Source organism: Phoca vitulina, unplaced genomic scaffold (genome assembly GCF_004348235.1).
Source record: "Phoca vitulina isolate PV1807 unplaced genomic scaffold, GSC_HSeal_1.0 scaffold2, whole genome shotgun sequence".
Classification (NCBI taxonomy): Eukaryota; Metazoa; Chordata; class Mammalia; order Carnivora; family Phocidae; genus Phoca; species Phoca vitulina.
Window position 1 is genome coordinate 52,102,072 of NW_022589705.1, and position 14,184 is coordinate 52,116,255.

The 14,184-nt window shown below is 42.1% G+C and overlaps 1 protein-coding gene across 5 annotated transcripts in view; it reads right to left on the bottom strand.

Moving 5' to 3' along the window:
- Positions 1–14,184, bottom strand: part of NFIA (nuclear factor I A) — a 562,687-nt gene that overhangs the window by 99,749 nt on the left and 448,754 nt on the right. For all 5 annotated transcript variants that reach the window (XM_032427631.1, XM_032427635.1, XM_032427651.1 and 2 more), the window contains exons 5-6: positions 8,509–8,626; positions 2,359–2,486 (exon numbers count right to left, since the gene is read on the bottom strand). In XM_032427631.1, the coding sequence (XP_032283522.1) occupies positions 2,359–2,486; positions 8,509–8,626 (246 nt within the window). The remainder of the gene's footprint in view (positions 1–2,358; positions 2,487–8,508; positions 8,627–14,184) is intronic.

The window sequence follows — 14,184 nt, forward strand, 5'->3', positions numbered from 1 at the left end:
TAGAATCACTCTGAAAAAAAGAGTCACCAGGTCAAAGTACCCTATATTCAACCTGCCTCCCTCTACCCCCAATATGCCCCCCCAAATATCTACAACGACCCAGAGAAGAGTCTCCCAGTGGGGGAGCATCACATACATCAACACAGTAAAGCAGCTTCTATGTGTATAAAACCTCATTAGCACACACAATACTCAAGCACCATGTACCAAACCTATATATTTCGATTCTGATTTTCACTGAAGCCAGTAAACTGGCTAGAACTCTAATTAGCCTTTTAAAAAGGGTTCAAAGAAGTTGTACATCTTTTCATTTTTTAATAGCACATAAACTTTTCATTGGCACTTTCCTGAGATCTTGCTGATGATGCCGTTGAAGCCGCAATGGGGAGTCAGCATTTTCATTTGCATTTAGGCCTGGCTTTATTTCTTAGCCACTCTCGGTGAACGGGCATGAGCTAAGTGTGGTGCTAAGCAGATGTGTATGACCTTTATAGAAGATCCACCACACCCTGAGTGCTGTGTTGGTAATAATTAGAAATAATGAGAAGATGGAGGCTAATCTCCTCATCCCTGCACTTCCCCTATCACCATGTAAGGATCTCCTCATGCATCTGTGTCCTACCCCCAACTGTGAATTCCTTGAAAGCCAAAGCCAGAGCCTTCCCGTTCACCCTTCAGTTCCCAGAACCAGGCAGAAAGTTCCCAATGAGGATGGCTGAATGAGTGAGAGAGAGTATTAAGTAGAAGCAAGACAAAGTGAAACTTCTGCATTTTAGTAAAGGGAGCAAGAGAAAGGACTCAGCTAGTGGGGCCTGAGCTTTTGTTTTGTCCTCTTTTGTTTTTAATTATCATACAATAAAACTGCAGGGGGATGGAAGGTATCCATTTCTATGAATGTTAACACATGTATAGATTCCTGTACCCACCACCACAATCAGGATACACGACAGTTCCATCACCCCAAAAATCTCTCTCATGCCATTCCCTCTGAGGATTGTTTTTTGATATGTCAGGGAGGAGAGAGAGAAGTTAAGACCCGAAGACAAAAGGGTTAGTTCAGAAATCTCCTTGGTGCTTGTCTGTTCTTGCAAGGAATCACTCTGAGTCCTAGGTGGGGGAGAATGATCAGAAAGCATTTTGTTTCAACTTGACTTCCTCTGTGCTAGGTAGGTATAATTCTTAGATGGGTTGTGTTATGTTACCTTATTTAAATCTCAAGAGCGTTGAAACAGCTATTAGTATTTACATTATAAAAATGGGGACACTTATGCTCAGAGAGGTTGGGTCATTTGCCTATAATCCCACAGCCAGCATGACCAAGAGCCAGGATTATACTCTGCCTCTCTATTCCACAGCCCACACTCCATCCTATCTAATTGACTTTGCAGATCGAGAAAGGCACAGGAGAAGATTCTCCCTTGTCCATGTGGAGGTTAGACACGTGTGCTAGCTGAATTATTCACATTCCTCTCAAGACTCCAGAGCCAAGACTAGACTATCCCGGGAGGTCAGACTAGTAGTCATCATTTGCTTAGTTCAGACGGATAGAAAGATAGTTGTTCCATTTAAATAGAAAAACAATAACGGCGATAACCAGTAACAGGAAAACACATTTAAACACCTCCTCAGAAATGAGCTGCAATTTTTTTGTGTGTTGGCGATCTGTCCAATTTTGATACCAATGTTATATAAGTCTCTTCAAAAAATTTGGAAACTTCCAGGGATGCCTGGATGGCTCAGTTAAGTGTCCAACTCTTGATTTCAGCTCAGGATCTCCGGTCGTGGGATCAAGCCCCCATCGGACTCGGGTGTTCAGCACGGAGTCTGCTTGTCCCTCTCCCTCCACTCCCCCCTACTCGTGCTTTCTCTCTCTCTCTCTCTCTATCAATAAAATCTTTAAAAATAAAATAAAATAAACACCTCCTCATTTTATAAAAATCCAAGCATACACTGTGTAGCACAGGGACCCTCTTCTCCTTTCCAACATTATCCACCCCGTTGAAAAAGCTGACAGATTTTTCTTTAAGATTATTAAAAGATAATCCCAAAAGCCAACCCCCAAAGGCACTTAGGAGAAAAACAAAAGCAAAGGCACATGACTATGTGACTGCAGGGTAGTTACGTAAGAATACGTAAGAGTCAAAAACCGCAGCCCATGCTTACAGCCTCTCACGTCAGCAGTATCTGCCCCCGGCCACCCTTCGGTGGAAGCAGCAGAGGCACACACGAGTTGGTGTGGAAGGATCCGCCGCTGTGAGGCGGCTTCCGTGTGTCCTACGCACGCACGCCCCCCACGCACGTTTCAGACGTGCGCGTGCTAGCCACGCACCCACGCGCCCACGCGCTCGCGCCGCTCACCTGGCTCCACTTCATGCCATCCGCTGGACTGACTGCCGCTGCCCGGGGAGCGCCCTTGGCCTGTGTAAAATGGCTCTTCACCAGGACTGTCCATTTCATCCTCCACAGACTTGAGGCGCTTCGTGGAGCTGAAATAACAAAGCGGACGTGTTTAAAAGCCATCCAAACCACCTCTCTTGGATAGCGCATCTCTGGTTGAAAGAAAACCAAAGGAGGAAGCCATTGGGCGACTCGGTGTAGTTCTAGCACTCTTTTTTAGGCTTCTTGTTCAGTGGAGTGAGTCACTGGATGTGGAACAAAGTCTTGGGCCTGTGTTGTTCCAGGTATCTGGGTTTGATTTTTACTGTCCCTCAAGCTGCTGCTGCTGCTGCCACATCCTGTTCCTTTCTCCTCTGAGGAACTGGTGGCTGGCTCCTGCGCCCATCTCCACCTGGAAGTGTCTGTAGGAAGACGGCATTTCGTGTCTCCTCAGGCAGCGGCGGGGACCTCGCCGTCAGCAATGTCCCTGCACATCACTCAGTCCCTCTAGCACCCCAGAAAGGATAAAGATCAGGGTTCAAAGCCCTTCAAGAAGAGCTTGGGTTGCTTTTCTCTCTCTCTCTTTTTTTCCTATGTTTTCTCATCTTCCACTTGGATCTGTTCATTCAAAAAGTATCTGCTGTGCAGCTACCATAGTCCAGATTCTGATAGAGACGCTAGAGACAAATACAATGCTCCAAAGAGAGAAAGATGGGGGGAAGGTGTACATTTCCCTCTGAGAACTAGGGACATGGAAAAAAGAGTGGCCCAATCCTTTTTATGCTCTTCCTCTTTTGATGCCTACACAGAGGTCACCAAAATGAAGTTCTGGATATTTTTATTTTTGGAGAGGTATGGTTGAGAAATCTCCAGAATGCATCTCGTTTCCTCCAGTTGAAGGACTGAATTTTTCTCCCAAGTTGAGGCTTCATGAGTGGAAAGATAGTGAAATGCCATGTTGCTAATATGTTCTAATTGTCTTAATTGATAATGTCACTAACATACTATCAGAATGAATAGATTTCATACCTAGTGGGAGTGCCCGCTGGGAAATTTCCTCACGTGTCAGGGTACAGATTTTTTAATATGTTTTCATTTATCAAACACGTGTTGTGTCCCTTCTCTGTGCTAGGTGCTGTGCTAAATGCTGGGATATCGAGATGCATCAGACATGGCCCCTGTCTCCATGGAGTTTGCGGTCTAGCAGATAGAGATGCAGAGGCAAATAAAATTGTGCAAAAGAGAAATGTAGGTATTATGATGAAAGCACATATAGGACACAGTGGATTTCTTGATGAAAGAAGAAAAGAGTGATATGCCTGAGAGGTTGGGAAAAGCTTCCCGAAGGAGGTAGTTCCTGCACTGTCTGTATGAGTGAGTGTCGAGGAGACAGGCATAAGGAAGGAAAGGGTACGGATAGGCTGGTATTCGGCTGATGCACCACTCAGGAGGCCATTTTTATTTCAAAATATGGAAATACTTCTTTTTTTTTTTTTTTATGGAAATACTTCTTTATCAATTGGCAAAGTGTCACCATCTCAAGTTTTCCCACCCTTGCCACCCCAGCTTTGCCCCAGGACACGCTCATGATCCAAAAACTAAAGGGTTAACGTCGAATGCATCTGGGGCATTCCAGGACTCAGCCTGAGCACTGTGGCAGAGCGGCATCCGTTCTAATTGGTACGCTCGTGTCACACAGGTTATCGGATATTCTGAACATTACTCCCTGGACAGAGGTGTGTATCAGGCAGAAGCAACATCATGAGAAAGGTGTGACACACGCAGAGAATTGCCAGGTTCGTGTCCTGGCTGAAGTCGAAGTGAAAAGGGGGTGGAGGTGATAGAAGATGATACGAATCTGGATTTTGTCCTATCAGCCATGGAGACTCCCTGAAAAAGTTTCAACAGGGAGTGACATCAGAGTCGATTTCAGAAAGGCCACTCTGGTAGTTGTGCAGATGATGGCTTTGGAAAAGCAAAGGAAAAAGAAGGAGATGGATCCTAGAGGCAGCGAGACAGTGAAGAGGCGATGGCTGCAATCTGAATAAGAAAATGTTGAGGACCCAATGTAAGGCAAGAAATTCTAATTATTAAAGTTGGTATTCCAGTATGCTCTGCCTTTAAGTTCTGTTCTCATTAAAGCCAGACCACAGGAAAGCAGCATATCTGTGGCATGCTAGCTTAGAACCCAAAGGAAAACCTTTAATAGCTAATTTTATGTTCTTCACTTGGCTTTCCTCGAAGTTCAGTGAAAGATAGCCACTTGGAGAACTTTTCTATAATTTATGTGAAACTACATCAAATAGAATTTTTTTGTAGAAGGATGTACACAAAAAATTCCTTCTCATACATAAAACCAGAAAAAAATATGGTCTCTTTGCAGGAATTTCTATTCTTTTTATCAGAACATGCAGCTTCTATAACCTTGTGCCTCCCCTTCTTGCCTTGGCAACCAGGAATCTCAGGATTAAATGTAAGGTACAACTCTTGGGTCAGGCTCCTGATATAACAATCTCTCCTATTTTTCCAAATGGTTTCTGGCTTCTCTATATTTAATAATAGCTGATGTATTTAAAACTTGAAAGCCACTTGAAACCATTTTGGAAGTTGGTAGAATACATGTTAAAAACAAAATAAGTATTTCCCTTATGTTTCCTGGCAAATAAAAGGCAAGACCTATATGTTCTGATGGGACTGTGAGATCTGTAAGGAAAGGACCTTCTTCTTCTTCTTTTTCTTTTTTAAAATCTCTAGTGCCTACCACAGTGTTTGGCTAATAGCAGATGCTCAAAAACTGCTGAACTGGGCTATTGACTTAGAAACAGCCATATGAGTACTTGTGACAAGCATTCGCCCAATTGTCATGATTCAATGAGATCCAACGCAAAAGGCCAATTCCGCTGCCCATTATTCTTCCGTTATTAATATTTTTCTGAGTTTCTAAAATTTTTTATTTCCTTGGTGTCCTCTAATAAAATGCAAATACCCCATGCAGTTGTTAATCCTAAAGGTGAGAGTCTGTAGTTATTAGCTCCCACCTTAGTTGGAAAACAAGGACTTTTCTGAGGTTGATACGGGATAAATGTCTGGAGGGTGGAGGTACAGGATGGAGGAGAGAAAAAGATCAGGAGTGAAGCAAGTTAGAAGTGCCAGGATGGACAGGTAGAAGGCTTCCAAGACAAAGTTTACTGACCTCACAAATTTGACAATTGGCTTATCTTGATGAAGTTCTTTGGGATAAAACATATTTTATCCCAATTTTTACACAACCCCTTCTGTGATTTTGGAGGTGTTTACCACGAAGGGGTACAGAACTGAAGTTAATGTCTACCCATCTCCTTTTTTTTTTTTTTTTAATTTAGAAATGAATCAGTCATGGATTTTGGTTTCTTGCTCTTGACTTTCTAACACACTGATTCAATTCTCCCAGAAACACTGGAGGAAAATAGGAAAGTACTAGTAAAGTCTCTACCTAAGGGAGAAGATAAATACTCTTTTGAGGAGTGACCCACCATCTTCCTATGTGTGGAATTTGTTGTGTTCCTAGCAATTCTACCTAGAAATTAAGGTAAAACTATCACCTTCATTCTAAATATTTGTTTAATTCTGACTATATGCAAAGCGTAGAAACCTTACCTTATACCCACAAATCTGCAAAATGACTCTTTCCGGAGTGTTCATAGTACCCTGAACTGAAAACTTCCATTACTTGTCAGTCTCTACCATTAGACTGCAAAGGTCCTATTACTTGACTTTATATCCACAGGGCCTAGGACAATGTCCTTGTTAAGAAATGTTTGTTGCCAATTTGGAGGAGTTACACACTGTCCTCTATGGGACTGACAGTCCAGATGGGGAGGCAGGACGTGTACAAATCTCAGAGATGGTAATAGTAATTCAAGGTAGCAAATACCAAGTATCCAGGAAAAATAGGGATAGTAGATATTCCTTTTGGGGGGCTTCATGTTCTGTTGTTCCTTACTGAAAGAGTAAGCCCCATTCCTAAGAGGATCCAATGTGAAAATATCATGTTTTTAAAGTTCCAGCACACCTGAATTTGAATGTAGACTCTGCCATTTACTAGGTCTGTGACCTTGGTCAAGTTACTTAACTTCTCTGGGCTCTGGGTTGATCTGCTGTTAAATGGCGACACTGTCTATATTGTAAAAGTATTGTGAAAATTAAATCATATCAGGTTTGTAAAGCATCTAATACAGTGTCTGCTAGGTGACCGATTAATATTGGCATGGCATGAACAAATATTGATTAGTTGATGAAATTTTCTATATGTAAATCTGGGGTATTCTTCTGGGCACATTTTCTAACCTGTACACAGATAATTCTGCTGAGTCTATATATTTAGAGAATAATTTTTAAAAAAAAAAATCATCCTAGGAGAGCCTAATGAGTGTAAAACAAACATATTACCAAGTTATTAACTACTGCTGCTATTTATAATTAGCTCCTTATCAGGGTTAGTTATTTGCAGAATATGAGAATGACAGTAGCCTTTTAAATGACATTAAAAACCAGGTTTCCACTCAGAGAATCACAGCAAAAGGCAACAAAGCAGCTGGAGAAGTCAAAAGGACGGGGTGGGGGGTGGGGAGGTGGGGGGAGACACGGACTGTTTGGGATGTCCATGGTACATGCGCAGCACACATATGAAAAACAAACAGCCCATCAACTTTTAAATTAATCACTGCCCACAAGTATTTGCAAAGCTCTTTCATGTTGACTGAGTGCAGTTACACACAATGTCCCCTCCATCAGCAAACATTCAAAATCCTCAAAATGTATTAACACCCGAATGGGTTCACAATCTCATTCTTTCATTATAAATGTACTTTGGATTTCAGACTTTTTTTTTCCTGAGGATCTGATGCTACAGGGAACTAAGGAGAACCCTTAAACAACATGAAAGATGAGCATAGGATCTGGTGGTTATATTTAGGAAATAACTGCTTCTTTAACTGTCTTCAAGGTATTCGTCATGATGAAGCGGATTCTTTTTTTTCTTTTCTTTCTTTCTTTCTTTCTTTCTTTCTCTCTCTCTCTCTCTCTCTTTTTTTCTTAAGTAATGCTGGTTAAAATATATAAAGTCAAGATAAGAAGGAGTCGCCACCAAGGAAAATTTCTATAATCTGGCCATTGTTTTAAATCATAAAATTCCAGGGCTTGCTTGAAAGAAGAATATACCTTTGTGCAACGTTTTTCTGCCAAGTACACAAACATTAAAGATCGTTCTGCACCATTCTTTTCTTGGTTGTCACAGTCCAGTGCTAAAGCCAATTTGTAAAAGAATACTGTGGGTTTAATGCCTAATCCCTTTCCTTCTGGTACCGGTTATCTAGAGACAACAGGATCTTGCAAAATGCTTCATTTTGATTTGGGCTTTGTGACCTCAAGGGGATCCAGAACCCCAGAATCCTTATCTGGTTGTGCTCTTCCAGCTTTACTTTTTTAAAGGTCTCCTGGGGCAAAAGAGTTTATGAGCCAGCCCCACCCTGCCGCAGGACTGCATTCAGTTTTGTGACCGCACACCTAGATATCAAATGGGTTTCATGACGCAGGGCAACTCCAATAGCCTGGATTTTGAGATCTGGGTGAGGGGAGGGGAAACGCGCTGGGACTGCACTGTAATGTCTGCTGTCGGCACCGGGACCGGAACTGGTGTCTCCAGTGTCAACGTTTTGCCAAACAAGCCAAAACACATGCCCTTCTCCCTAGTCAAGCGTTGTCCTTAATCTGCTGAGAACATGCTGTGTTTATCATCCATCCTTTCTCTATGCTTTTGCTCATGTCTTCACCCCACCCAGACACTATTCCTTTTCCTTCCCATCTTGCCAACTCTAAACCAACATTTACAGCTGAACACAAGTCAATCTTTTTGGATAAAGCCTTCCTTAACTATTTTTGGCCTATGCCAATACAATTTAGCTCATTGTTTTCTACTATATATATATTTCTGCAGCATGTGCATTTGCTTTCTCTTCCCAATAAGACTGAAAGTCTGTTGGGGCTTAACAAACTTCTCTAGTATCTTCCACCAGTAGACGCACAATCCAAGTGCCTCTAGGCTCAGAGTCAAAATCAAGGTGTGGGACTATGGAGAGCCACCAATCAAATTACCTGGTAGAGGATGTGCTGGGTAAAGACCTCCTCATTGCTCCCGGACTCATGCTGTAGTATGAAGAACTTTCCAAATCTGAGAGAGAAAAATTTGGGCCAGTTCCTGCAGCTATTGGTGCTAGAAAAAAAAATAGTTATGTTCCGTGAATAAAAGATCAATGAGAGCATATATCAGTGTCGCATGTAATACATTTTATTTCTGAATTTATACAGTAAGCTTATCCAAAATAACCAGTAATGAACTCTGACCGCCAAAGAATGTTGACAACAAAAACTATCTACGCTAGAAAGACTTTGTTTTATAATGTACCTTTTATCTTTTCTCTTTTTTGTAATGGCAAACTGTCACCAAGGTTGCAACATTCCTGGAGGCTTTTAACAAAAAGACCTCCACGTTTTGCTCTGAAACTTTTCTTGAATCACCAGCCAGAACATTCTCTGGGCTTTCCTAACTTTGATCCTGATCGCTTTCACTCACTGGCATTTTGGAATTCGTTCTGAACTGCAAATTCATCTTTCTGGGCTACCCATTCCCAATTTCCTGAGACGAGAAATGTGTGATCTCTCTTTACTCTGAACCACCTTGGTGTCTACACACACCTTCACTTTATTTGTGAGGCAGGGTCCTCAAACCACGGTTCCTGAGCCACAGTTCTTCTAAATAAAGTTTTACTGGAACACGGCCACGCCCACTTATTTACAGATGGTCTCTGCTTCCACACTGTGACGGCAGAGATTCACAGCCACACAGACACCGTATGGCTCACTGAGAAGATACTTATATAGGGGAATTTTCTGAGGTCTGACTTAAGAGATGGTTAAAGATAATTTTGATTGTATGTGATTTTCAGAGCTGACTATTGTGTGAGATGTCACTCCCTGTATTTACTTAAGGCCTGGAACCTCCAGATACCTTGTTGACAGTAGTAGCTTCATAGATATTTTTGAACAAATAAATAACACCTATCAATCTTATCTAAAAAACTCTGTGTAAAGTTAGTGGTGTAACTGTATGAGTGGAAATAACCTCTTCTTTTAAAAGATTATGCAAAAGCAAGAGCAACAGATTCATATATTATTGTATTAAGGCACTGGTCTCAGAGTTAAGCCCATGTAAGTGGATATATAAATAAGTTAAATAGAGGCTAATATCCATAAGAAGAAGGGATAATTAGAAATATCACAAACCAGGGACTTTTCATTCTTTCAACAAATGATCACTGCTATTGCCAAGAACTAGGCTGGGTGAGGAAGATGCTTAGATGGAAGACATGGTCTTTATCCTGAAACAGCTCTGGAGGGAAGGTTGGCAGGTTATTTGCAATACAGTGTGATAAGTCCTTTGCTAGAGTTATTCCAAAATTGATACGGCCACATAGAAGTGGGTATCTAACCCAGCTGGGGAATGAGAGGTTCCGGGAGTAAAAGGACCTCAGAAAATGTGACCCCTGGGAAGATGTTAACAGGACAAGTTTGAATTGCCCAACTGAGAGGGATGGAGGCGTGCTAGGTAGGGGGGACGGCATTTATAAAAGTGAGAGAATATAAAATGAATACTGGATTTCTGATAACTCAGTGTGATGAAGTATACAGTACATGAAGAAAAGAGGGGAGGGTTAAGGTCAGATTACGAAGGGTCTTTAGGAACATGAATTTCTTTAAGGAACATGACTTTGAGTCCAGCAGATTCCCAAGTTGATTATAAACTACTGAAGTGCTTATCACACTGTCCTAATTGGGGGCCACTGCCAGCATCTACTATAATCCCTGACACCAGGAGGCAGTCAGTAAGCACTGGTCAAATGTAACGGATTGCTAGGTCAAAGGAGAACCAGCAAAGTATGAGAATCACCAAACTTGCCTTTATAACCTAGAAACATCATCCTGTCATGAAGGTAGGTATGGGGGACAAGGGGGTGGCCATTGAAGAATATAATCAGTAAAACCATAGAGGCCAGTGGAGTCATTTAAAAAAGGTAAGGTGGGGATGGGTTAAACTCAAGGGATGAAAAGGAGGAGCCCAGTGTAAGTGATTTAGGAGACAGACTCAGGAAAATGTGTTGATTTCTTGAGTGCAATAATAATGGAAAAGGGAGAGTATGGGATGATTCCTAAGATTACTGCTTGGGCAACTGGGTGAATTGCAGTACCATAATAAGACTCTGGAATAGAGGAAAGGTTGGAAGGGATACGTATTATCTAAACATTTAGTTGTTCAATTACCAGCAATGGCTAAACCTTAATCATAACTGTCATGATATAAAAACAGTCACTGCTAAGAAATGGAAAGCTCTGAAATTCACATACACTTTCTGAAATTCAAACCTATCTCTTAATGACAGGCTGTAATGGAGGAAGGGCCTTTAGTTCAAAAACCAATGGTTGAGCTTGACAAAAAGTGTAAACAGAGTTCCAGTGAATGATTTTGCTAGTCATTCCCTAATTTGCTTTTTCGGCTAAGTTTATTTGCATAGTTTCCCTTTTTATTCCATATTTTATAGATGAAATAGGCTGGGGGGTGGGGAGGAGATTACTCCATATGTCACCCCTCATCCCTCTCAGCAGCCTGACGTATAACAGGTACGTATTAACGTTTGTGCCTCCCTGGAGCTTAAAGATTCACACCTCTGATTAAAGAAGAGGGATGAGGCTGATTGGTGTCGAGGGTCTAGATTTTGATTTTCTAAGTTTTGGGATGAGGTTCGGGCCTCAGCCGAATGGCGCAGCTGCTTCATTCCCAAGCACCGGCAGAAGTGCGCGAGCCTCACTCCCACCCTCGGAAGGAAAGATAAAGCCAGACGTGAGTGAACGGCCTGGCTGGACTGAGAGGAGAAGTCTGGGGCCCTCTGCCCAGCTGCACCCACACCTCACATTCTATTGACCACATTGTACCATGGAAAAATGTCTTCTGCCTTGATTATCTTATTAAAATGTCAAAGGAGCCAGAAGAGGTGAAGAAAGGAAAATACAGTGTACATACAGTCTGCACACCTCTCAGAGAGATTAAAAAAATAACCAAGCCACAGAAATGTTCCTTCGCTTGTCTGTCTATTTACTTCCTGTGAAGCACTTAGCACATGGGGTTTGTAACTAGCAAAACGCTTATCAGGTGGGCTGGCGGAATTGTGATACTTTCTCAAAGTGTCTCCTGGAGTTATAGTGCATAACTTCAGGGCTTGACAAACTGCTTATGTGCGTCTTCAATTTTGTAACATCATTAAATTTCTGAAATGAGAATGGGTTTCACAACCTGGGTTAAATAATCCTAATAAAGTGCTGACCCAAACTCTGCATTCTTCCAAAAAGTCTTGTCAGGAAACACTCCCCAATACTGTCTGTGTGTATGCATCATATGAAGGTCAGCCGATCGGAATGGAATCGGAGTCAGTGATACTATGACAGTTAAAGAGAAAGCCCCATGCCTGTGGGGAGGGGTCACTGTTAAGTGTCCCCACAATGGGCCGGGTATTCTCAGGGCCTCTTGTCTGGAGAACAGGAAGAGCCTTAGAGAGGTATCTGAGGAAGATGGGCTTTCAGCAGGTTTTCCCAAGTAACTATGGAGCATTTTATTTTTTATACCTAACTTCATCCTCAGAACAATCTCTTTAGGAAAGTCCCTCTCCTAAATGAGAAAAACTAATCAACCCCAAAATGAGGTTAACTGGCTTGCCATGGACTGCAGAAAGGCAAGAACGAGGGAGGCCCAGGATTAAAAGTCAAGGGTATCTCACCCCAAAACCTGTTGCTTTTCTTACCCTGCCTGCTGTAAACAATATTTGCCTTAAACTTCAGATGATAAAAAGGTATACAGTGTCTGTCTCACAAGGTTTACTAGAGTGGAAGGATAAAATAATACTTGACTATCTAATTCAATGCTGAATGTGTTCAATCTCATAGGAGGAATGCAACGGATGTGTTAGAAAAGTTCAAAGGAATGAGAAATCATATTGGCTTGTGGGATGAGAAAAATGTCTGATTCCAGGAGGAGTTGGGCTTACTGAAGCTAAGGCTTCAAGGATGGGAGGATTTAAAGAGGCAGAGAAAAAGAGGGAGGGTTTCTAGGCAAATGACAGAGTATGTACATAAGTTTGGAGGCAGGAAGTACAGTTAGTGAACTGTGGGATCCATGATGGTTTCTGAGTAGGGAAGTGATCATTGTTGAATCTGAGCAACATTAATAGGGCAACAGCCTACAGAATGCACCAAAGGCGACTACAGCGGGGAAATCAGTTGGTAGGTTGATGCAGGAGTTAAGAGGGAAGGGAGGCCTAAATCATGCTGTCTGGAAAGAAAACAGAATTTTCACAGTGGATATCTGTCACCTTCATAAACAGGTACAAAAGATCTGCGTCCGGTTGTGCACTATGAAAGGGCATACACGAGCAAACAGGTCATACTATCCCAACAAATATAAAATATCAATAAGATGTATATAACCCAAGGCACTTCTTAGCTAATAATGGTAGTATGTCCTTTTGGCAAACGAGGGAACTAAACGTTGTCAAGGGTTAAATGACTTGAACAACGTCTGCCCAGGATGTCATGCTGGCCTTCTGAAGCCAAAGACTAACAGCCTGCCTGATGTGTTACAGAGATTATGTAGCCACTGCCAATCAAAGGTGGGGATGTTAAGGAAGGATTGGACCAACCACAACACTTCCTGTCTGTTCCATATATTATGAAACCTGATTTTGTTCCACTTGTACTTGACCCTAGGCTCTATTGTTCTTAAATTATCTCACCCATGACATTTTCTCCCCCACTAGATTGAGCGCGTTTTGAGGACTGTAAAGATAGACATCCCAGGGCATAGAAAAAGTGCTGGTGTGGGCCTGGGCGTGACCGTCTAGGGTTTCAGCCTTGCCAATAACCCCCTGTATAGCTGAAGTCATTTAAACTCTTTGGACCTCAAAATTCCTGTAACAGTTGTGATAGAAACGCAAACTCACCACCAATGCCAAGGCCATCACCACCACAATAACATGGACCAACGTTTATTAAGCATCATTTATGGGCCAGATGCTGGCCTAAGCCCTCTAAACACATCATCTCATTTAATCCTCACCACACTACCAGGGAGGGATTGAGGTACCAAGAGGTGAAGTAACGCCCCGAGGCCACAAAGTCAGAGGGTCATACCAGGTAACCTTTAGTCCTCCAGATCTGACAACCTTTTGTGTATTCCTAAACAGCTCTGCAGAGTTTTGTATGACGATCAATACAACACAACAGCTGATGATCAATAAATATGCTCTGAATTAACAAGAATCAGTAATCACCCTCTCCGTTTGCCCTCCATCCCCCAACTTTTGCAATACAAAGTGAAACTCAGAAACCTATAAATATGCATGAGCAGGGACGACTGGTGCCTCACCTTTCTTAAGCAGGACTGCAGTGAGTCACACCTGAAGGTTTTGTGGATTTTGTTCTACAGAGGAGTTTTTCTCAAAGGATGAACTTTGGGGAATTGTCTCGTTGGATATGATTTCTAAGCCATTTGTCCCCCCACTCCCTTCTTTCCTGTCATGAGTAGAAGGCAGTCTTTGTGTCATTTCTTAATAAATGGTTTGCTATTAAGGCATCATTATAGTAATGTGGGCTATTGGAAGAAAGGGGTTACTTTAGTAGCCAACCCTCTTAATGACCTGCTCTTCTGTACACATTAGTAGTTGGATA